This window comes from Moschus berezovskii, chromosome 17 (assembly GCF_049115385.1).
Source record: "Moschus berezovskii isolate FMDL1 chromosome 17, NW_MosBer_1.0, whole genome shotgun sequence".
NCBI classification, from domain to species: domain Eukaryota; kingdom Metazoa; phylum Chordata; class Mammalia; order Artiodactyla; family Moschidae; genus Moschus; species Moschus berezovskii.
This window is the reverse complement of record NC_142476.1, coordinates 39,733,813-39,758,434: the sequence shown is the minus strand read 5'-3', so window position 1 is coordinate 39,758,434 and position 24,622 is coordinate 39,733,813. Positions and strand designations below refer to the sequence as shown.

Here is a 24,622-nt window from a genome sequence, read left to right as displayed (position 1 = left end):
AGAAGACCACATTCAGACACACTGAGAGCGGGAAGGGACGGTGACAGAGCCGCAGGAATGAATGCAGCAGTAAGCAGCACCGCTGGGGACTGGGGACCTCCCAACCCCCGCCCCGCCCCGCCCCCATCCCAGAGGCCACTGCAGAAGCCCTGAGGCCCATGGAACCTTGTCTGGGGCCAGGCTCTCCCTGGACTTTGCCCAGAGTCACAAAGTGGCACGTCTTAGAATCATATTTAAACCCCAAGTTTTGCATATTCCAACTCCTCTCCCCACCACCACATCTTAGGTTTTCTGTATCCCACACTGAACGTTGCGCAGTGCCGCATGTGTGCGGGTGGACTAGGTGCACGAGGAATACTCCCCAAGTGGACAAAAGGATGGGGTTCTCAGCTGTTATTCTCCTGCTCACCACAGGGTGGCAGCCTCGAAGAAGGAATGAGGCCAGTGCCTCCCACCTGCAGAAGGACTTTAAAAAATGACCTGAGGTAATGCCAGGCTTCAACAGCACCTGACCCGTGAACTTCCAGATGTTCAAGCTGGATTTAGAAAAGGCAGAGGAACCCAGAGATCAAATTGCCAACATCCGTTGGATCATCAAAAAAGCAAGAGAGTTCCAGAAAAACATCTATTTCTGCTTTATTGACTGTGCCAAAGCCTTTGACTGTGTGGATCACAAAAACTATGGAAAATTCTGAAACAGATGGGAATACCAGACCACCTGACCTGCCTCCTGAGAAATTTCTGTATGCAGGTCAACAAGCAATGGTTAGACCTGGACACGGAACAACAGACTGGTTCCAAATAGAAAAAGGAGTACATCAAGGCTGTATATTGTCACCCTGCTTATTTAACTTCTAGGCAGAGTACATCATGAGAAATGCCAGGCTGGAGAAGCACAAGCTGGAATCAAGATTCCCGGGAAAAATATCAATAACCTCAGATATGCAGATGACACCACCCTTATGGCAGAAAGTGAAGAAGGACTAAAGAGCCTCTTGATGAAAATAAAAGAGGAGAGTGAAAAAGTTGGCTTAAAGATCAACATTCAGAAAACTAAGATCATGGCATCCTGTCCTATCACTTCATGGCAAGTAGATGGAGAAACAATGGAAACAGTGACAGACTTTATTTTGGGGGGCTCTAAAATCACTGTAGATGGTGACTTCAGCCAAGAAATTAAGTGACATTTGCTCCTTGGAAGAAAAGCTATGACCAATCTAGACAGCATATTAAAAAGCAGAGACATTACTTTGCCAACAAAGGTCCCTCTAGTCAAAGCTATGGTTTTCTCAGTAGTCGTGTATGGATGTGAGAGCTGGACTCTAAAGAAAGCTGAGCATCGAAGAATTGATGCTTTTGAACTATGGTGTTGGAGAAAACTCTTGAACGTCCCTTGGACTGCAAGGAGATCCAAGCAGTCATTCGTAAAGGAAATCAGTTCTGAATATTCATTGGAAGGACTGATGCTAAAACTCCAATACTTTGGTCACCTGATTCGAAGAACTGACTCACTGGAAAAGACCCTGATGCTGGGAAAGATTGAAGGCAGAAGGAGGAGGGGACAACAGAGGATGAGATGGTTGGATGGCATCACTGACTCGATGGACATGAGTTTGAGTAAGATCCAGGAGCTGGTGATGGACAGGGAAGCCTGGCATGCTGCAGTCCATGCAGTTGCAAAGAGTCAGACACAACTAAATGACTGAACTGAACTGAATGCCAGGCAGTGAACTGCAGTGCCTGAGTGGGAGCCTTGGGGGACCATGCAGGGATCTGGATGTGAAATGGAAATGATGGGCCTACAGAGTGATACTGCCCCCTGCAGCTGGCAGAAGGAGCGCCCCAAACCCACTCCCTGCAGGGAGGTGGAGTGGAGACTGTGAGGAGAGCACCTTACTGGCCAAGCTGGAGACCTGGGTGGGCTTTTCCACCTGCTCGGACTCAGCTTCCTCCTTTCTCCTCTCCTCTGCTCGCTCTAGGCACCGTCATTTCTCCCCTGAACTTCGACCTTTCACTGGTCTCCATGCCTCTGGAGCCCCTCTAGTCCCTTCCCCAGGGTGGAGCTAGCGGATTATGCCGCTGGTCCTGCTGGTGTCCTCACGGCTCTTTGCTTCCTTCCTTCCAAGACTGTATTGAGCTCTGTATCTGGGTAGATGCTGCCTTATAATGGGCACATCTTCCCTCCTCCGGAGAAGGCGATGGCACCCCACTCCAGTACTCTTGCCTGGAAAAATCCCATGGACGGAGGAGCCTGGTAGGCTGCAGTCCATGGGGTCTTGAAGAGTCGGACACGGCTGAGCGACTTCACTTTCACTTTTCACTTTTATGCATTGGAGAAGGAAATGGCAACCCACTCCAGTGTTCTTGCCTGGAAAATCCCAGGGACAGGGGAGCCTGGTGGGCTGCCGTCTATGGGGTCGCACAGAATAGGACACGACTGAAGCGACTTAGCAGCAGCAGCAGCAGCCTCCCTCCTCACCCCTTCCTTTCTCCACCCCTCACTCTCCTGTCTCTGGCTGACATCCATTTCTAGGGCTCCGGATCACATCTGTTAACAGACACTCCAAACTCATAACTCTCCTCCCTCTTCTGAGCCCGAGATCCTAACGGGCTGCCCTCTTGACATCTCCTGGCTGTCACAGGCATCTCAAACTTAACAAGCTCCAGATGAAATGCCTGTCCTGTCTCCCAGTTCCAGGCTCTCACTTGCCCTGCCTCTCCCCTCCCCCACCCTGTCCATCTATCAACCACTCTGGTCAGTGTGTCTGTCCCCTTGCCTCCCTTTCTGGGGTCAAGCCATGGCCACCTCTGGCATAGATTTCTGCAACTGCCTCCTGACTGCCCCCACCTCACCCCCTTGCTCCTTCTAATCCATTTCCCCTGTGGGTGCCAGATGGCCTTTTAAATATATCCATCAGATCATGTCACCCCTCTATTTAAAACTCTCAGAGGAACCTTCAATGCATATTACTAAGTGAAGGAAGCCAACTTGAAAAGGCTACATACTGTATGATTCCAACAGTATGACATTCTGGAAGAGGCAAAACTATGGAGACAGCAAAAAGATCAGTGGTTTCCAGGGTTTGAGGGAGGGATGAATAGGTGGAGTACAGAGGAGTTTTTGGGAGGTGAAACTATTCAGTGTTGTATGGTAATGATGGACGCACTCTACCACAAGTTTGTCCAAATCCATAGAATACACAGCGCCGAGAGTGAGCCCTAATGTGAACTGTGGACTTTGGGTAACAATGGTGTGTCAGTGTCAGTTCAGCTGAAACAGATGTTCCAGCTGGTGGGGGATGCTGATAAGGGGGAGGCCATGCATGTGTGAGGGCAAGAGACTTTCGCGAAATCTCCAACTTTCCCTCTGTTTTGCTGTGAAACTGAAACTGCTCTAAAAATAAAGTCTTTAGAAATCAGGGAAGAAACAAAGACTTTTTTAAACAAGCAAAATCCAAAGAATTCACATCAGAGGAATGAACTACAAGAAATGTAAAAGGCATTTCTTCAGGAGGAAAGAAAATATTAATAATAACCACATGGAAATTTGGACTACATGAAAGAATAAAGAGAACTCCTAAACCTCAACAATACTCCAACACTTTGGCCACCCGATGTGAAGGGGTGATTCACTGGAAAAGACCCTGATGCTGGGAAAGCTTGAAAGCAGGAGGAGAAGGACAGAGGATAAGATGACTGGATGGCATCACTGACTCAATGGACATGCTGCTGCCGCTGCTGGTAAGTCGCTTCACTCGTGTGTGACTCTGTGCAACCCCACAGATGGAAGCCCACCAGGCTCCTCTGTCCCTGGGATTCTTCAGGCTGGAACACTGGAGTGGGTTGCCATTTCCTTCTCCAATGCATAAAAGTGAAAAGTGAAAGGGAAGTCGCTCAGTTGTGTCCAACTCTTAGTGACCCCATGGACTGCAGCCTACCAGGCTCCTCCATCCATGGGGTTTTCCAGGCAAGAGTACTGGAGTGGGGTGCCTTTGCCTTCTCTGGACATGAGTTTGAGCTAACTCCAGGAGATGGTGAAGCACAGGGAAGTCTGGAGTGCTGTAGTCCATGGATTCGCAAAGAGTTGGACATGACTGAGTGACTGAACAACAGAACTCAACAAAAAAACCAAACAACCCGACTCAGAAATGGGTAAAGGACTTGAAGAGACATTTCTGCAAAGAAGATATAAAGATGACCAATAGGCTCATGGAAAAATGCTCAATATCACTAGTCATTGTGTGTATGTGCATGTGTGCTTGCATGTTCAATTGAGTCCGACTCTTTGAGACCCCTTGGACTGTAGCCTGCCAGGCTCCCCTGTCCATGGAATTTTCTAGGTAAGAATATTTGAGAGGGTTGTCATTTCCTACTCCAGGGGATATTCCTGACCCAGGGACTGAACCCAAGTTACCTCAGGTGTATTCTTTACCACTACGCCACCTAGGAAGCCCTTCACTAATCATTTAGTTCAGTTCAGTTCAGTCACTCAGTCGTGTCCGACTCTCCACGACCCCATGAACCACAGCACGCCAGGCCTCCCTGTTCATCACCAACTCCCGGAGTTCACTCAAACTCATGTCCACAGAGTCGGTGATGCCATCCAGCCATCTCATTCTCGGTCGTCCCCTTCTCCTCCTGCCCCCAACCTTTCCCAGCATCAGAGTCTTTTCCAGTGAGTCAACCCATCGCATGAGGTGGCCAAAGTATTGCAGTTTCAGCTTTAGCATCAGTCCTTCCAATGAACACCCAGGATTGATCTCCTAGGGAAATGCAAACCAAAACTATGATAAAATACCACTTCATACTCATTACGATGGCCACTATTAAAAAAAACAAGTGTTGGCAAGGATGTGGAGAAATTGGAACCCTTGTGCACTGTTGGTGAAGATGTAGAGTGGTACAGTCACTGTGGAAAACTATGCCAGTTCTGCAGAAAATTAAAATTAGAATTACCATATGTATCAGCAATTCCACTTTTGAGTGTATGTCCAAAAGTATTGAAATTTGGGCCTTGAAGAGATATATCAGCACATCCTGTGTTCATAGCAGCACTATTTACAAGAGCTAAAAGGTAGAAGCAACTCAAGTATCCATAGATGGATGAACAGATAAGCCAAATGGGCTTGTATTCAGCCCCAGTGGAGCAGTTGCTGCTAAGTCGTGTCAGTCGTGTCCGACTCTGTGCGATCCCAGAGATGGCAGCCCACCGGGCTCCTCTGTCCCTGGGATTCTCCAGGCAAGAACACTGGAGTGGCTTGCCATTTCCTTCTCCAATGCATGAAAGTGAAAAGTGAAAGTGAAGTCGCTCAGTCGTGTCCAACTCTTAGCGACCCCACAGACTGCAGCCTACCAGGTTCCTCCGTCAATGGGATTTTCCAGGCAAGAGTGCTGGAATGGGGTGCCATTGCCTTCTCCCCAGTGGAGCAGTATTCAACCTTAAAAAGGCTGGCACCAACACACAGATGAATCTTGAGCACATTATGATAATGAAATAAGCCAGTCACAAAAAGACGAATACTATGTGACTCCACTTATGTGAGGAACTTGAGAGTAGTTAGATTCAAAAGTAGAGTGATGGTTGTTGGCTTACTTGGGAAAGAGGAGAATGGAGAGTTAGTGTTTAATGGGGAAAGAGTTTCAGTTTTATAAGATGAAAGAGTTATTGGAATGGATGGTGGTGATGGCTACAGAACAATGTGAATGTACTTAACACTGCTGAGTGAGTGAGTGAAAGCCCCTCAGTCGTGTCCAACTCTTTGCGACCCCATGGACTATACAGTCCATGGAATTCTCCAGGCCAGGATACTGGAGTGGGTAGCCATTCACTTCTCCAGGAGCTCTTCCCAACCCAGGGATTGAACCCAGGTCTCCCACATTGCAGGAGGATTCTTTAGCAGCTGAACCACAGGGAAGCCCAAGAATACTGGAGTGCATAGCCTATCGCTTCTCCAGCGGATCTTCCTGACCCAGGAATCGAATAGGTGTCTCCTGCACTGCAGGCGGATTCTTTGCGAGCTGAGCTACCAGGGAAGCCGGTAAAGTAACGTTGCTGAACTGTATGCTAAAAAAAAGTTTAAGGTGGTACATTTTATGGATATTTTACCACAATAAAACTTTTTTTGAAGAAGAAGATTGGAAATGGTAAATTATCTTGGTAAATATTTTCCTTATTTGCTAATCTTAAAAGATAACGGCCAGTTCAAAAAAATAATAACAGTGTATTATGGCATGTGTGTGTGTGTGTAAATGACAGCACAATAGCAGGAGGAAAAAAGCATGTTATACTACACACAAAGTTGGATAATATTATGTGAAGATAGTGTTAAGTGAAGTGTGTATATTGTAAACTATAGAGCAATAATTAAAAGAAGTATAGCTCAACACTCAATTAATGAAAAGTCAGCAACAGAATTCCCTGGTGGTCCAGTGGTTAGGACTCCGTGCTTCCACCACGGACAGGCTCAACCCCTGGTCAGTGAACTGAGATCCCTATCCCACTCACACACACACACACAAAAGTGGTCAAAAAATAAAAAGTTCATAAAAGAGGAAAAAAGAACAATCGATTTAAATAAAACAAAGAAACTCTCCCATGGCGTCCCTTTGCAGAGATAATATCAAAAGTCCTTGGGGTGACCTCACAGGGTGCAGGCTCCCGCTCCCACTGGGCTGGAGCTGGGAGCACTTCTGGGATGCACTGTGTTTGTCCTCAGATAGTGGGGTTCTCTACCTCACAGGCACCCATTTTCTTCCAGCCCCGCCTGGGCTCTCTCCTCCCCTCCTAGGCATCAGCTCCCATGTTGCAGAGGCTGGCTCTATGCTGTCTGAGCTCGCTCCCTGACCTGTTTGCTCTGCCTCTTTAAGAATTCCCTTCAGAGTTCCATCACACGTGGAACTTTACAAATGAATGATCTGAGCACAGGGGCTGTGTTCTCCAGGCTGAGTCAGACTGATGCTGCACGCATAGCAGCAGACACTTCATCGGAAGATGGACTGAGAGCAGGAAGGTGGGCTCCTGGCTTTGCTCCCCTCCTCTTGCCCCTCAGCCTCCCAGAACCTCTGACTCTGCCCCCAAAGAGCCAGGACCTCCCCACCTCCAGGCCTCCCATCCCACCCTCTTCCCCTGCTTAACTCCTGCGAGACTCTGCTGAGATGCGGTTCTCCCTAAAGCCTCAGGACCCCTGTGCTAGGTCAGGACCCTTCCTGGTGCCCAGAGTCTCTGTGGAGCCCTTGCACTGTCATGCTGGGTAATTGCTGCTCAGCAGGCCAGTGGCCCACTGGACCATCAGCTTCCGGAGGGCAGGACTGGGGGTGGTGCATGTGGCTCTCCACCTGGCTAGTGCCCCAGAGCTTCTGATTTAGAGTCCAGTGGGCTTCCCAGGTGACACTAGTGGTAAAGAAGCCACCTGCCAATGCAGGTTAGACATAAGAGATGCAGGTTCGATCCCTGGGTCAGGAAGATCCCCTGGAGGAGGGCACAGCAATCCAGTCCAGGATTCTTGCCTGGAAAATCCCATGGACAGAGGAGCCTGGTGGGCTAGAGTCTATAGGGTCACACAGAGTCAGATATGCCTGAAGCGGCAGCACGCACATAAGCATGCATGCAAGGAAGACAGCAAGGCCAGGCGAGGAGGGGCGCCAGCTCCAGTCTCCCAGGAGGCTCCCCAAAACCTAGCTCCCAAGCTGGAGTCTTCTGGCCAAAACAAGCTCCCTTTGAAGACAGGAAGGTGCTTGAGTGACCCGCTGCAGCCTCATCCCTTTAGAGGGACCCTTGCCAGGCCCAGCTGTTGTTGGTTTCTTGCCCAGGGAAGGGGCTTAAGTTCATGGCCTCTGAATCACATGCTGTTGAGGCTTTGATAGGGACTGCTGCTGCTGCTGCTAAGTCACTTCAGTCGTGTCCGACTCTGTGTGACCCCATAGACAGAAGCCTACCAGGCTCCCCCGTCCCTGGGATTCTCCAGGCAAGAACACTGGAGTGGGTTGCCATTTCCTTCTCCAATGTGTGAAAGTGAAAAGTGAAAGTGAAGTCGCTCAGTCGTGTCCGACCCTTAGCGACCCCACGGACTGCAGCCTACCAGGCTCCTCCATCCATGGGATTTTCTAGGCAATAGTACTGGAGTGGCTTGCCATTGCCTTCTCCATTGATAGGGACTAGAAGACTTCTTTTCCCTCTTAAGGAAGGGTCTGCTCAGCAAATCAGAGGTGCATCGGGATGTGGGCCGCAGGGTGGGAGGAGGCACCTTGATTAACCTATTTGAGAGGTCCATTTATAATCAGCAATATCCAGCTGCATGCTGATAATTAATGCACGCCTGCCTTTCCAAACAGTTCTCTTTTCATTAAAGTTGTCCCCATGGGGCCTCGGCTTGGCAGCACTTGCCCAGCTGTTGGTATGAGCTACTGTAAGTGCCGAAGGTGAATAAAACAGGATGATTTTAAAAGTAATTCAAGCTTTTTATAAAATTGGACACTGATGCTCCCCAAACAGGAAACAGGTCAGATCTTGAAATGTGAGTTTGGGCACAGAATTTCGAAATCATCTGAGTCATTATTCAGCATAAAAAATATGAGGCCTTCTGGCTCCATCACCCTTAGATCTGAGACATTGCACCCCAATTTCCTCCTCTATAAAATGGGGCTACTCCTGCTTGCCTCCAGGACTAAAAGAGGTAAGAGAGGGTAAAGACCTTAGCACAGGGTCTAGGATGAATTAGGTGTTCCAGAAAGAACAGTGGCTGCTGCTGCTGCTGAGTCACTTCAATTGTGTCCTCCTCTGTGCGACCCCACAGACGGCGGCCCAACAGGCTCCCCCGTCCCTGGGATTCTCCAGGCGAGAACACTGGAGTGGGTTGCCATTTCCTTCTCCAAAGAATAGTGGCAGGAGCTATTAATACATCATTGATGTTTTTAACACAAAGGTGCCTTGGGAGAGTAGAAAGGAAATTTACTTTGAAGTTGAATCTTCTGTAGTATGACTTTGTGCCCTTTATTTCTCTGGCCTCATTTTCTCCATCTTTTAAAGGGGGCTAAGCATATCGATGGTGAAACAGTGTTAGACTTTATTTTTTTGGGCTCCAAAATCACTGTGGATGCTGATTGCAGCCATGAAATTAAAAGACGCTTACTCCTTGGAAGGAAAGTTATGACCAGCCTAGATAGCATATTAAAAAGCAGAGACATTACTTTGCCAACAAAGGTCCGTCTAGTCAAGGTTATGGTTTTTCCCGTGGTCATGTATGGATGTGAGAGTTGGACTGTGAAGAAAGCTGATCGCCGAAGAATTGATGCTTTTGAACTGTGGTGCTGGAGAAGACTCTTGAGAGTCCCTTGGACTGCAAGGAAATCCAACCAGTCCATTCTAAAGGAGATCAATCCTGGGTGTTCATAGGAAGGACTTATGCTAAAGCTGAAACTCCAATACTTTGGCCACCTCATGCGACGAGTTGACTCACTGGAAAAGACTCTGATGCTAGGAGGGATTGGGGGTAGGAGGAGACGGGGACAACAGAGAATGAGATGGATGGATGGCATCACCGACTCGATGGACATGAGTTTGAGTGAACTCCGGGAGTTGGTGATGGACAGGGAGGCCTGGCGTGCTGTGGTTCATGGGATAGCAAAGAGTCAGACACGACTGAGCGACTGAACTGAACTGAACTGAAGCATATCTATCCTGTCTTGATGCCATGGTGGTCAAATAAAATAGGTTGGCAGGGGTTGGTGGATTTTGTCATTAGTATTTTAGAGATAGGGTCTTCCCTGGTGGCTCAGTGGTAAAGAATCTGCCTGCCAATGCAGGAGACATAGGTTCGATCCCTGAGTTGGAAGATTCCCCTCGAGATGGAAATGGCAACCCAATCCAATATTCTTACCAGGGAAATCTCATGGACAGAGGAGCCTGGCAGGCTACAGTCCATGTGGGAGCAAAGAGTCGGCCACAACTTAGCAACTAAACAACAACAATAAATTTTAGAGATAAGGGGAACCAGGCCCAGAGAGGGTAATGTCATGCCTAGAGTCACACAGGATGTGTTCTCAAAGATGACCTCACTGGGGTCCTTACCCTAGAGTTCACAGACACCTCAAAGTTCCATGGATGGGTTAGAGAGTCCCAGAATGCAAAGTTGTGAAGTTTTTGTATTTCTTCTGGGGCAAGTTTCAGAAGTTTTCATAAGATTCTCAAATAGGCCATGATCGCCCAAGGTTTAAAGAGCCACTGTCCTAATTTAACCCCCTTCACTTCACAGGTGGAGAAACCAAGTTCCACAGAGCACAGGGTTACAGGGCAAGTTAGAGACAGGCCAGGATTCTGCAGAGAACAGAGCCATTAAATGAAGGCTCCTCCCTGCTCCAGAGGCCCTGCGTGTCCAGTGCCTAAGCCCTGGTTTTGGGAAACAGTCCTGCTTGGGCTCTTCAGTTCAGTTAGAAATGCTTAAACTCTATTCACATCTGGCTGATGAGTTGACTCCAAACCTTTTCTGGCTCTGGGAGGTTCTCAGGGGTCAGCTGGATTTGGGGGGAACTTGGGCAGCGATCCTGAATTTTGAGAGGTGAGGCAGGCAGCACCACCCTGCTCAAGTAACAGTGGGAAATGGAAGGGGGTGGGGTGGGGGTGGGGTTTCCAGCTTGGGTGACCCAGAGTGGTAAGCTTTTGGGGATTGGAGGCAGACACTGGGTAAGGGTCTGTTGTGGATGTGAGGTGCTTGTAGGACACTCAGGAGGGGAAGCTCAGTGGAGCCACAAGCTCTACCCTGCCCTTCCCTCCTCCCCGCCCCCCAATCTCCCCACTCCTCCACCCCTCCCCCACCATGTCGTTTAGGAAGGTCCAGACCTTCTGATCGGAGAAGGCAATGGCAACCCACTCCAGTACTCTTGCCTGGAAAATCCCATGGACGGAGGAGCCTGGTAGGCTGCAGACCATGGGGTCGCTAAGAGTCGGACTCGACCAAGCGACTTCACTTTCACTTTTCACTTTCCTGCATTGGAGAAGAAAATGGCAACCCACTCCAGTGTTCTTGCCTGGAGAATCCCAGGGATGGAGGAGACTGGTGGGCTGCCGTCTATGGGGTAGCACAGAGTCGGACACGACTGGAGTGACTTAGCAGCAGCAGACCTTCTGATGAGGGCCACGGCCTTCTTACTTGGCTTTCCTGGGAATTACTGCCTGAGTTTCAGATCCCGTCTCATCTCTTTTTCCTGCCACCTCGGAATCATTCTCCAGGATACTCAGCAATTTGCTTTTCCGGCTTCTAAACCAGCCTGCCTTCCTACCCTCAGCCCCCTCTTATTTTTAATCCACAAAGCTGCTTCTGCAAATAATAGCACACACCACCAGCTTTGATTAATTAACTGCACAAAAATGATGGGGAAACCAGTGAAGGAGATAATTATGCAAAACAAAGTGTCAGATTTACCAGCTAGTTTTCTTCCCCTTCTGCGCTGAGGACTGGGTAGGGGGCTCTTTTCTTTCCCCTGGTGCTGCTTGGTGAATGAGGGGCTCCCCAATAAGTCCTGCTCACAAAGGTCAGGAGAGAGGCCTGCAGGAGCTGGGGGCGCGAGGCGGCCTCGCTGGGGACACACTTGATGGGCGGATGGTCAGCCCTTCCCAGGTGTGCTTGCTGATAGACGCCCCTTCCCTCCGGGCCCTCAAACACCCCCTTGCACCTGGCCCCAAATCAGGCCCATTTCTTTTCCTCCTCCCAGACTGTAGGCTGTCTCTTACTTGGAATGGTTACAGCTGGGGTTTGAGGTGGGAGTAGGCAGAACAGAGGCCTGGCGTGCTATGATTCATGGGGTCGCGGAGAGTCGGACACGACTGAACGACTGAATTGAACTGAACTGAACTGAGGCAGAACAAACATCTTGGCCAAATTTCCCAGGTCCACCAGGACTGGCCCACCCTCGAAGTTAGAGGAGTTCTGGGTTGCGCCTGAAGACCCCCGACTCCCGCACTGGGACGATCCTAGGGCTCTTGGAGCCGCACTGAGTTTGTTCTCCATCTTTCTACAGGGAGGGCCCGCCCAGAGCGCCGCCCAATGGCGTCCCAGGACCTGGCACTCCTCACCTGGCCCCACCCACAGTGCCCGCCCCCTCGCCCGTGTGACCCGGAGGCGAGGTCTCTGGCGGCTCATCTCTCAGCTCCCCGGGCCAGGGCGCCGGCTCACCTCCTGCCCGCCTCGGCGTCCCTGTAGTCCTCGATGGCCAGCCGGAGTTTGCGCCGGTGCAGCGAGCTACACACGCCCAGGCCCAGCTCCAGGTCTTCGTCGCTCAGGCTGAGCAGCACCTGCGCCCGGGAGGTGGGGATTGAGCGCTGAAGGGAGGCGTGGGAGCGGGGACCCAAGGAATTCCTCCCTGCGGTCGGGGCAGAGCAATGGGAAGAGCTCTGCAGGCGCCTCGCCAGAGGGCTGCTGCTCCGGGAGGCGGTGGAATCCCCAAATGGGCTGAAAAGGTGCTCAAGTCCAGCCCTGCCTCCCTCCAGCCAGGTAAGGGAAAATTAGTCCCATTTTAAAGATGAGGAAGCTGAGGCTCAGAAGACCTATGAACCTTGTTGGAGAGACAGTGATTTGTTGTTGTCACTGGAGCATGAACCCGGTTCAGCCAGCTCCTGTAACCCTGATGTGTGTGTGTGGGGAGGAACAGTTGGGGGGGGTGGGGGTGGAGAATCCCCACGGGGGTCCTACCTTCCCACTCTTGACGTTCTCCGCGCAGGCCTTGACGTACATGGGCATGGCCATAACTACCTCCAGCCAGGCCTGGACGGTACCCGCCTTCCAGTGGGACATGGGCGTGGTCCTGACCAGCTCCACCTGCTGCAGCCGGTCCATTTGCTCCTCGCCCTCCGACAGGCTGAGGCTCTGCCGCGTGGGGCTGCACTGGCTGTCGGAGTCTGCAACACACAAGCACACAGGGCCGTGCTGGGGAGCGGGGTGAGGGGCAGGGCAGGGGGCAGGCTGCCCCTCTGAGTAACCCCCCACGTCTTCCCCACCCTATACTTTTCTTCTTTTCAGAATCAAAATGGCTTTTGTTTTGTTGTGCTGCCCCTCCGCCAGTACAGTAGTAACCTATGCCCTCTAAAAGGAAAAGAATTTAAATAATTAAAAATACAAGAAAGAATAAAAATAAAACAGAGAATCACCCCAAAACCCACGCTACCCGGAGACAGCAGCTGCTGGCATTTAAATATTGTTTGGGATACACAGATGCCTACACTTCCTCCAATTAAAAAGTAAATAAATAAATAAAAAGTCTACGGGACTTTTGCTTTGCTTTGAAAAGAACAAACTGGTATTAACCTGTGCTTAATCTGACTACGTATCCTCATAAAAAATAAACAGCATTATAGCCACTGGGAAAAAAAAACCCACAAAAAATGCCCACGCTTACAGACACACACAGATGCCCACATTTACGTGGTCCATCCTGTTTTGTAATATGCTGTTCTCATTTACACCATGGAGGAGATGCCTCCTTCTCAGCAGTGATCTGTAATATTCTTTTGACCACACAGGATTCGTGGAATGGATGCTCCATAATCTATTTCACCTGCCTCCTGTTGGTGGGCCTGGTTGTCCCTCATTTTTCACTACTGTAAACAACACAGAGACAGTCATTTTTGGTCAACTGGGTGATTCATATTTTTAGGATAAATGGAGCACCAGCTCTATTGCTGTACACACTGAAATGTGTTTCCGGAGTGGCCCTCACAGGCAAAAATGTCTTTCTACCAGCATTTTCCAGCCCCATTCCTCAATCCACAGTCAGCTGCATCAACACTTGATAAATATACCAAGTTCAGGTGGTGAGGAGTCAACAGAGAAGGGAAAAGAATCTTTTTCCAAAGCATGGTTAAATGAAAACCCAAATGGATAAACTCAATACTGCGAGAAATGACAAATATTAAAAAATAAGCCTGATTTGAAAGGACCCTATATTGTATATTATAAACCATTATAACAAGGTAAAAATTACATAGCCATCAAATCAGACACATAGTAAAACAATCAGTGTGAAAAGCACACAAGTGTTATAGTTACTGAGTTTGTATGAGGTTATTTCCCTCCTGCTGTACCTCTCAGTATCATCAAAGTTCCATAATAAACATGTATAAATTTATAATGAAAAAAATAGAAACATTTAAAAACTAGGAAGCAGTATAAATGGTTTTGGATGAAAGTTTAATCTGAATGAATGATACTTCATTTGTATGTCGGAATATAGGCACTTCATTGAAAAACCTGTCATGGGAATATTTTTTATATGAGAAAATGTGCACAATCAATTGCAAAATGAAAAAGCACAGGACAGGACAGCAGGTACAGCATAATCCCCACACATTAAAATATGCATGATAATATATATAATGTACATATAATGCATGTATTAGTCATTGAGTCGTGTCTGACTTTTTGCAGCCCCATGGATTGTAGCCCGCCAGGCTTCTCTGTCCATGGACTTCAGGCAAGAATACTGGAGTCGGTTGCCATTCCCTTCTCCAGGGGATCTTCTGTACACAGGGATTGAACCCAGGTCTCCTGCATGGCAGGCAGATTCTTTACCATATGAACCACCAGGGAATCCTAATAATTGTATCTATATAATACATACATATGTCATATATTATGTTGTATTATATGGTTACATGCTAAAAGTCTTTATCTCTGGAAAGGGATGATGGATATTTGTGTGTGAACATGTGTGTGTGTCATGAACTTGTGAGTGTGCCAGAATGTGTGTGCATATTTTTCTGTTTTCCAAGTTTTCTCATTGGCTGTATAATTTTTTGAATAAAAAACGACCCACAGACTAAAGACCATACTTCTTCAAGTCACAAAGCCCTTTCCCCCAGTCACTTGCCTCCCTCCATTGAAATGCCTTGGACGACTATTGGGGAACTGCAGCTTGGTGACCATACCCACCTCCCTTGTCCCAGCTCCACTGAAACTTTTCTCCCCAACACCTAACTGCCCAGCTAAGAGCCCTTCGGGGCCCACAGCCACCTGGCCTGGGAGATGCCAGGCTGGTCTAGCAGGGCGCCAGGCAGAACGACCTAAAGCAGGGTGGGCAGAGATGGTGCCTCGTGCCTCAGTGTCCATCTCTGCACGTTGTCATGATGCTGCGCTCTGCTGCCTGCCTCCTCCCCTGGGCTGCTCTGCAGACTCAGTGACGGTGGGGCTGATGGGGCCTTTCTACACTGCATAGACAAGGGTGAGAGGTCATTGCCACTTTACTATGTTTCCTTTCTCAGGCAGACAGAAGGTGACCCTGCAACCCCCAGCCCCGAAAACAGCAGATGGTACAGACTCTGTGCGGGTCACCAATTTGAGCACTCTTGTTGCCATGGCGCCAGGGAATGCAGAAACAGCGGCTGCCTCTGCAGCCCTGCCTGGGAGGCTTCAAGTCCCTGCCTGGCTAGGGGACTCAGCCTAGGTGTTCCCCTCCCTCCACTGCTAGAGCTGGGCCCCCAAGGACAGGCTTGACTGGCAGGGAAGCCTTTCTGGTTGGGTGTACAGCTGCTGACCACTAGCATCCGAACGGTGTGTCCTCCTGCTGGCTAGACCTGAACCTCTGCCTTATTCCTGTATTGGAGTCATGTCTCTGTTACCTGTTTCTGGGGAGATGAGAGACCATATGTGGCTGAGTCTGGTTATCCCAGATCCCAAGACACAGCCCATGTTGTCTATTTGGACCAGCCCTGTGGAAGGAGACTGGGGTTTCCCCAGTGGCTCAGGGGTAAAGAATCCACCTGCAACGCAGGAGACACAGGAGACATAGGTTCGATCCCTGGGTCAAGAAGGCCCCCTGGAGGAGGGCATGACAACCCTCTCCAGTATTCTTGCCTGGGAAATCCCATGGACTGAGGAGCCTGGAGGGCTACAATCCACACGGTCGCAAAAAGTCAGACAAGACTGAAGCGACTGAGCATGTGGGAAGAGACTAGGTTTTGGAGTTGAACAGACTTTAGTTTTAAGCAAATTCCTTTACCTCTTGAAGCCTGTTTTCCCACCTATAAAATGGGAATAATAATAATAATAATATCTACCTCTTAGGTTAACATGACTATTATAAATTCTGAATATGAACCCATAGTAGACACTCAGTCAAAGTGGCTATTATTGGTAATAAAGGGCCTTTCCCCTGGGGCTTGGGCAAATTTTTTGGCTACACCTAGAATTTGGCAGAGTTGCCTCTATCCCCTTGTATTCCTGGGATGAAATGTGGTTTGAGTTCAGCTCAAGTGCTTGGGGAGGGAACCTAATTGCACTTCTTGCACCTGGGCAGAAGTTCATTGTCCTGGTTAGAGTCAAGCCTGGTCCAGGTGGGAGGGGCAAGGGATGTCTGTGATGGGAGGGGAGGATTTGTGGATTCTATGCCAAGGTGGGCAGCTTGGGGTGTGTTCGTGTAGCTTGGCTATGTGTCCCCAAGTAGGGGAGATCAAAGGGCATGGGAAGGGGGAAAACAGAAGAGAGAACGGAAGAGAGACTCAAAGAGCAGAACTTCAGGAAAGAAACAGTGCCACGGAACACAAAGACAGCAAGATAAACAGGACGAAGCAGAGACTGATAAGTGGACCAAAAAAAGCAAACTTCCGGTGTGTGTGTGTGTACACACTTGTGAGTGTGTGTTTTCCTGAGCTTGATGTGTTTTTGTGAGTGTGTGTGGGTGATTCTGTAGCTAACAGGCCTCAGGCCTGTGCAGGGAGCTAGCTTTTCAATTCACATTATTTATGGAGTCCAGGCTCGAGGAATGCTAGAGGCCAAGCTGGGTTCATATAAGCAAAACCACACATTTTGGTTTCTGAGAAACCAGCTATTCACCAGCCCTCCGCTTTCATCCCCTCCCTGTTCCCCTCCCCAGGACTGATCACCAGGAAGAAGATGCTACGGAAGGATGAAGGGTTGGGGGAGGGAATCTTTGTGGCCATAAACCGTAATTAAAGGCAATTTCCAAAATGTAGGCATTATGGTGCCAGATTTTATGTCTGGGATTCCATCAATCCTGGCCTTTATTTCCCCTCTGTCTCAGCCCTGAGAGTGGGAATAACTCATGTTTATAGCCAGGAGCTCAGTGGAGGCTACAGAGTTAGAGGGGCTGGCCGAGCCCCTGGCAGAGTCTGAGGAGGTGCCACCAAAACATAGGCATTCTGGATCCTTCTGAACATTGGGAGGACCATGGTGGTTCTGGAAAGAGAGGGTCTTATCCTTCCAAACACTCCCAACACATGCACACACCACAGAACATCAGCAATTAGTCATTGAGGTCTCCCTGAACCTGAGACTCCAGAGGCCCAGTTGTGTTAGCCTAGCACAGGGGTTGCAGACTACAGCCCAAAGGACAGATCCTGCCCTCTACCTGTTTCCCTACATGAAATGCTATTGGGACAGAGCCATGCTCATTTGTTCACACATTGTCTAAGGCTGCTGTCCTATTGGGGTTTCCCAGGTGGCTCAGTGGTAAAGAATCCACCTGCCGATGCAGGAGACACAGGTTCAATCCCTGGGTTGGGAAGATCCCTTGGAGGAGGAAATGGCAACCCACTCCAGTATTCTTGCCTGGAAAATCCCATGGACAGAGGAGCCTGGTGGGCTACAGCCCATGGGGTTGCAAAGAGTTGGACATGATTGAACATGCATGCATGCTGTCTTGTTACAAGAGCATGCTGAATGGTTGTGACAGATTGGTCCCAAAAGGCTAAGATATTTACTGTCTGGCCTGGGTGTTCACTGGAAGGACTGATGCTGAGGCTGAAACTCCAGTACTTTGGCCACCTGATGCGAAGAGCTGACTCACTGGAAAAGACCCTGATGCTGGGAAGGATTGAGGGCAGGAGGAGAAGGGGGCGACAGAGGATGAGATGGTTGGATGGCATCATTGACTTGATGGACATGGGTTTGGGTGGACTCTGGGAGTTGGTGATGGACAGGGAGGCCTGGCGCGCTGCGGTTCATGAGGTTGCAAAGAGTCGGACGCAACTGAACTGAACTGAACTGTTACAGAAAATCCTTTATAGAAACCCTGAGGTTCCGAGGTTGGCAATGGACTATGAGAGACCTGGCTTTGAAGCCCAGCTCTGCCACTTGCCAGCCAGATGATCCTGGGGAAATGTTCTAAGTTTTCTCAGCCTTGCTATTCCCCATCTGGGATGATACTAATGCTAATCTCACAGGCCTATGTGGGGACTAAAGGAGACGATGTATGATGTGGACAAAGTGCTCACTGTGGAGTCTGGCATGTTGTGGGCCCCCAGTGACTGCGTGGGGCCTCTGTCCTCTGCAGGCTGTCGTCCCTTACAGCCCAGACCCGCTCTGTCCAGGGTTGCAGCCACAAACCATGTGTGGCCATTGGGTACCCGCAGGTGGGCAGTCCACACTGAGACGTGCTGGTCGTGTAAAATACACCCTGAATTTTGAAGGCTTTGTACCCCCCCAATAAAGTGTCTCATTATTAATTCTTAACATTGATCACATGTTGATAATATTTGGGGTATATTGAGTTAAATAAAATACATTACTAAGACTCATTTCACCAGTTTCTTTTTACTTTTTTAACGTATCTGCCAGAAAAATCTAAAACCACATAGTGTTAATGTGGTTAACTGGGCAAAGCTGGTCTGGATGGAAAAGTTTTGTTTACTCATTTCATTTTACACCCCTCTGTTGGTTTGGAAGTTAAGCACTCTATTTCCAAAACTACTGTTTTGGGTTCAGTAGTTCTTGAAGTGTGGTGCCTAGGCCAGTAGGCATCTGGGAATTTGTTAGAAATGAAAATTCTAGACACCCATCCCAGATCTCCTGGAAAAGAAATTCTGAGGGTGGGAGCCAGCGATCTGTGTTTTAACAGGCCTTCAGGAGATTCGTATGTATATGGATGTTCTAGAACCTTCTAAAATACTGTGTATATTTAACTTAGTAAAGCCTAGGATTGATCAATATCTTAATGCCCTCTCCTAAATAGTAAGAGATATTAAAAATATATTAATTCTGATCATTCTTCCTGACTTATACTACCGTGTCCAATATTTTAATTCCACCCTTAAAAAACAACAACAACAACTCTAATTTAGACATTATGGGTTTCCCAGGTGCTACTAGTGGGAAAGAATCTGCCCGGCAGTGCAGGAGACCAAGAGGCTTGGGTTCAGTCTCTGGGTTGGGAAGATCCCCTGGAGAAGGGAGTGGCACCCTACTCCAGAATTCTTGCCTGGAAAATCCCATGGACAAAGGTGCCCGGCAGGCTACAGTCCATGGGCTCTCAAAGAATCGGACATGACTGAGCGCACACACACACACTTTAGACGCTGTCATCATGATTACTTTGTACTGGTAATATTTGCTTAAAATAATTTACCTACATGCTTACCAGTTTCTTTGTTCATCATTCCTTCTTATGTCTCAGACCTCACTTCTAGGAAGAGGTATATTCATATTTATGAAGAGCATGTTTTAAACTCCTCCATAAAGAGTTTTTTGTTGGTAAGCTCTTACGACTTTTGTTTATATGAAAAAAGTCTATATGTCACCCTTGTTACTAAAGAGTTCTGCTGGGTACACAGTTTTAGGCTGACAGTTTTTTCCTTTGCGCTTGGAAGGCATTACTCGACTATCTGTCTCCTTTTTGCTAAAGAGAAGTCAGCTCCAGTTTGATTGTTCTTTTGTTAGCTACTCTTCAGATATTCTCTTTGTCTTTTTTGTTCAGTTTCATTATGATGTGGCGAGATGTGGATTTCTTTTCATCCATCCTGATTTATATAAATTGTGCTTCCTGCATCAGTGGGTTCGTTTTTGAATGTTCTCAACCACTATTTTTTATGAATTTTTTTATTGTAAAAAAGACCATTTTTAGAGTCTTTTTACAGACTATTACAGTTCTTTTTTAAAGACCATTTTTAAAGTCTTTATTGAATTTGTTATAATATTGCTTCTGTTTTATGTTTCTGACTGCAAGGCATGTGGGATCTTAGTTCCCTGACAAGGGATTGAACCTACACTACTGGTATTGGAAGGTGAAGTCCTAACCACTGGACCTCTAAGGAAATCCCTCAACCATTACTTCTTTCTCTTCTCCATTATGTTTGCTCTCCTTCTGGGACTGAACTTTCTTCCCTATCTTACAATCTAGTCTGTCCAACAGAACTTTCTCTGATGATGGAAATGTTGCATATAGGCTTATCTTGCCTTATTACACTTTACAAATATTGCATTTTTTACAAATTGAAGGATTGTGGCAATCCTGTGTCTAGCAAGTCTATTGGCACCATTTTTCCAACATTTTCTCACTTCAGATTTCTCACTTTGTATCTCTTTGTCAAATTTTGGCAATTCCCTCGATATTTTGAACATTTTCATTATTACATTTGTTATGGTGATCTGTGCTCAGTGATCTTTGGTGTTACTATTGCAAAAAGATTACCACTTGCTGAAGGCTCAGATGATGGTTAGCATTTTTTAGCAATAAAGTATTTATAAATTAAGGTATGTATACTTTTTTTAAAAACAGAATGCTATTGTACAGTTAATAGAAAACAGTAAAATGTAAGCATAACTTTTATATTCACTGGGAAACCAAAAAATTCATGTGACTTGCTTTATTGTGGTATTCACTTTAGTGTGGTGGTCTGGAACTCTATCCATGACATCTTTGAGGTCTGCCTGCAATATACACTGTCCAGTATGACAGCTGTTAACCACATGTGGCTATGAGCACTTAAAATGTGGCTAGTGCAACTGGGGAACTGACTTTTTAAATTTAATTTTAATTTATTCAAATATAAGTTTACATGGCTCTATGTGGCTGGTGGCTATTGTAGTAGATCAGATTTCTCCTTTATAGGTTTCATCAACTCTCTCTCTATTGCATTTGGGTAATTTCCTTAGACTTATTTTCCATTTTTAATAGTCTCTCTTCAGTTATTTAGTCTGCTGTTTAGTCCATCCTTTTTTTTTTTTTTAATTTACCAACTATATATATTTAAATTTCTAAAGTTTCTATTTGGTTCTCTTTTAACTTTGCCTGGTCTTCCCAGATAGTCTCATGTTGTTTGTTCAGGTCTGTGGTTTTTTAGATTTCCTTAAATATCCTTAAATATTTAATCTTAAATATTGCATGCATATTACCATGTATTTGGTGTTGATAGTTACTGTGTCTGAAAGGGCTTGGAGGGTCGATTGCTGTTTATTAGTCTTTCTGCTGACTCTCATGCATAAACTCATATTTGATCTTATGGGAATCTCTGGCTTCTAAATAGCAATGTTTTCCTCCAGAGAGGATGGACATTGCTTCTGCCGGGGTGGGGATGAGATAAGGAGTGGGGATGACACCTGGGAGCAGGGACCACTTCACTCCCTGTCAGAGACCCTAGGAGGATAAGAGTTGCACGTTCTGATGCTTCACTTTGCCACATCCCAAGAAAGAAGGGGTCCACAGAGGATGAGATGGTTAGATAGCATCACTGACTCAATGGACATAAATTTGAGCAAATTCCAGAAGTTAGTGGAGGACAGAGGAGCTTGGCGTGCTGCAGTCCATGGGGTCACAAAGCATTGGGTGCGACTTAGCGACTGAACAGCAACAACAAGGCTTACTCCCCTGTCACTGGTCTTGATGTCAGCATCTGTCCTTAGGACAAGCCCCAGATTTTGCGTTTGGTTATCGCTCACTGCTCTGGCCCTGGTATTAGATCACGGCCTTTTGTTTTTGGATGGAAGTGCCTTGGGAATTTTCCTTACTGTCCATGCAGCCAATGATGTGTTACAAAGTATGTTTTGTTTCAGATTTAGTGGTTTTGTAGAGGGAGGTCCTTCAGAGTCCACCTTCCCCCTCACTGCCCCAAGTGGACATCCCTCCTGGTATGGGCACTGTCCACCCAGAACTCTTCATGTTCTGTTGGCGCCACGTGCATGGGTCTGTTCATTTGCCCTGCCCTGAGGAAATCCCTACGTCAGTGGGCAAACCTATCCATCTCTTTATTACCCAGGCCTGGTTCATGGTGATGCTTAATGCCATTAGCGGCGGTAAACCCCAAAGCTATAGGAAAGGGAGGGACAATATAGTTTTGTTTTTAATTTGAATCTACCCAGGGATCTCTTCTGCTCAACACCCTTCACCAGCTGCCTGGATAAAACCCAAGTTCCCTACATAACAGCGCTCTGTGTGGCCCACCCTTACCAACTTGATCAGCTTCCCCTTGGTCTCTCACTCCTCCCTGGGCTTCTCAGTAATACTTCCTCAGTCCTCTTGCCTCTCTTAGCCCTCATCTCTAATTGGCTGTGCCTGCTGCCCTCTCTGCCTGAAAGGTGATCTGTTGTTGTCTAATCTGTCTGAACTCCTACAAAGCCGTCAGGGCCCTATTTAAATGTCACCTCTGCCAGGTCACCTAGCCTAGGCCAGCCACCCCCTGAAACACACACCCCTCCATGGCCCCTAGCCCACACTTATGCTCACACAAGTTCTCATTATCCCAGACACAGCCTATACTTCTCAGAGCTGACGTTCATTAACAGTTATGTAATTGTTTGAAGAGTGTCTGACGTCCCACTAGATATCAACTCCACAAGGACAGGAGCTGAGCCCAGTCTGCTCCCTGGGTATCCCTGGTTCCTAGTAAGGGCCAAACTAGTGTTGTGCTGGTAAATGTGTAACAACCAGCTCTCATATTTTTAAAAAGCGCTTTGGTTTATAGCACATGTTTGCCCATCTCTATGATGTAAATATGCCCACTGTGGCCAATTTCAGTTGCCCACATGATGCCACTGGACATGGGTTGGAAATCAGTTTATGAAACTCTGTGAGCTCCAGCTGCCTGAAATGGAAGGAGCTCTGTACACTAGTGACTATATCGGAGAAGGCAATGGCAAGCCACTCCAGTACTCTTGCCTAGAAAATCCCATGGATGGAGGAGCCTGGTAGGCTGCAGTCCGTGGGGTCGCTAAGGGTCGGACACGACTGAGCGACTTCACTTTCGCTTTTCACTTTCACACACTGGAGAAGGAAATGGCAACCCACTCCAGTGTTCTTGCCTGGAGAATCCCAGGGACGGGGGACCCTGGTGGGCTTCTGTCTGTGGGGTCACACAGAGTCGGACACGACTGAAGTGACGCAGCAGCAGCAGCTGTATACTTTGGTTAAAAGAAGGCAGGAAGGGCGAGAGGTGAGGAGGGAGGGAGCAGGTCTCCCTCTCTGACTGACCTTCTGCCAGCCCCACCCCCTCGAGGCCACCTTAAGATGCTTGTAGTTCTTTAAATGTACACATGGTCTCAGGAACTCTCAACCTTGGCAGTATTTTACATTTTTTTCTTTATTTTTAATTGAGGGATAATCACTTTATAATGTTGGACTGGTTTCTGCCATATATCAACAAGAATCAGCTGTAAGTATACATATATTCCCTCCCTCTGGCACCTCCCTCCCACCCCGAGATCCCACCTCTCTAGGTCATCACAGAGCACCAAGCTAGGATCCCTGTGGTATACAGCAGCTTCCCACTAGCTTTCTGTTTTACACAAGATAGTGTATATATGGGGTTTCCCAGGTGGTTCAGTGGTAAAAACAAAACAAAACCCCCGCCTGCTACGCAGGAGATGAGGATATGATCTCTAAGTCAGGAAGATCCCCTGGAGAAAGAAATGGCAACCCACACCCAGTATTCTTGTCTGGGAAGTCCCATGGACAGAGGAGCCTGGTGGGCTACAGGGCATGGGGTCACAAAGAGTCAGACACGACTTAGCGACTAAACAGTAGCAGCTGCAGCAGTGTATATTTGGCAATGCTTTTCTGTCAGTGTTTCCCAGCCTCTCCTTCCCCTGCTGTGTCCACAAGTCTGTTCTCTATATCTGTGTTTCTATTCCTGCCCTGCCAATACGTTCATCAGCACCATTTGTCTAGATAACCTTGGCAGTATCGAATGACATTTGCGACTAGACCATACTTTGTCATGGGGGCTGTCCTGTGTTCAGCACCATCCCTGGCCTCCACCCACCAGAGGCCAGTGAGCACGTGGCATGGCTGCTGCCAGCGCCCCCATCCTTCCACCCTGGGCCCCTCCTGTCCTTGGGCCAGCCCTGCTCAGACAGCCGACTCCAGTTAAAACTCCCTGCCCTTGGGCAGTAACAGGGAGCCCCTGTCAGCACTTTTCAAGCCAAACGCTGAATTCTCATTTTTTTAAACACTGTATTATGATGTGAAATAGTGACGTTTTATGGCCTGATAATGGCCGCTGCATTGGATGGAGATGCTTTCCCCAAGCCCTCGGTCACAGCTCCTGTGAAATAGTAGGTGCAATGGTCAGGCCTCCTGAGCCTGGGCTGCCAGGACCACACAGTGTGGTCTAGTCACATGGCATCGAGCCACTAACTGTGCAGCTGCTAGAATGATGGCAGGACCCCGAGTGGCCGCCCCCAAAACCCCGACCCCAGAGCCAAGCGGGCCTTTGGAGGCCCTGAGCTAAAAGCTGATAGCCCTTTCCCCCCAAGTGTCCCTTCAAATACACTAACCCATGAGGCACCCTGAGAAATCCCAGAGCTCCGCTTTCACCTATGACAACTACTTCTGCTTAAAAAATATCAAATACTTCCCTTCCCCCTCATTTGTGATGCTGATGCCCAGCAAGGATGTAAGCTTTGCTCAC

The 24,622-nt window shown here is 48.0% G+C and overlaps 1 protein-coding gene and 1 long non-coding RNA gene across 5 annotated transcripts in view; one reads left to right on the top strand and one right to left on the bottom strand.

The window, feature by feature from the left end:
* LOC129551372 (uncharacterized) overlaps window positions 1-12,612 on the top strand; it is a 76,477-nt gene extending 63,865 nt beyond the window's left edge. For both annotated transcript variants that reach the window (XR_008685062.2, XR_016039606.1), the window contains one exon: window positions 12,013-12,612. This is a non-coding gene — a long non-coding RNA (uncharacterized LOC129551372). The remainder of the gene's footprint in view (window positions 1-12,012) is intronic.
* Window positions 1-24,622, bottom strand: part of KAZN (kazrin, periplakin interacting protein) — a 1,099,220-nt gene that overhangs the window by 17,131 nt on the left and 1,057,467 nt on the right. For all 3 annotated transcript variants that reach the window (XM_088845337.1, XM_055419253.2, XM_055419255.2), the window contains 2 exons: window positions 12,684-12,889; window positions 12,168-12,286 (listed from right to left, as the gene is read on the bottom strand). In XM_088845337.1, the coding sequence (XP_088701463.1) occupies window positions 12,168-12,286; window positions 12,684-12,889 (325 nt within the window). The remainder of the gene's footprint in view (window positions 1-12,167; window positions 12,287-12,683; window positions 12,890-24,622) is intronic.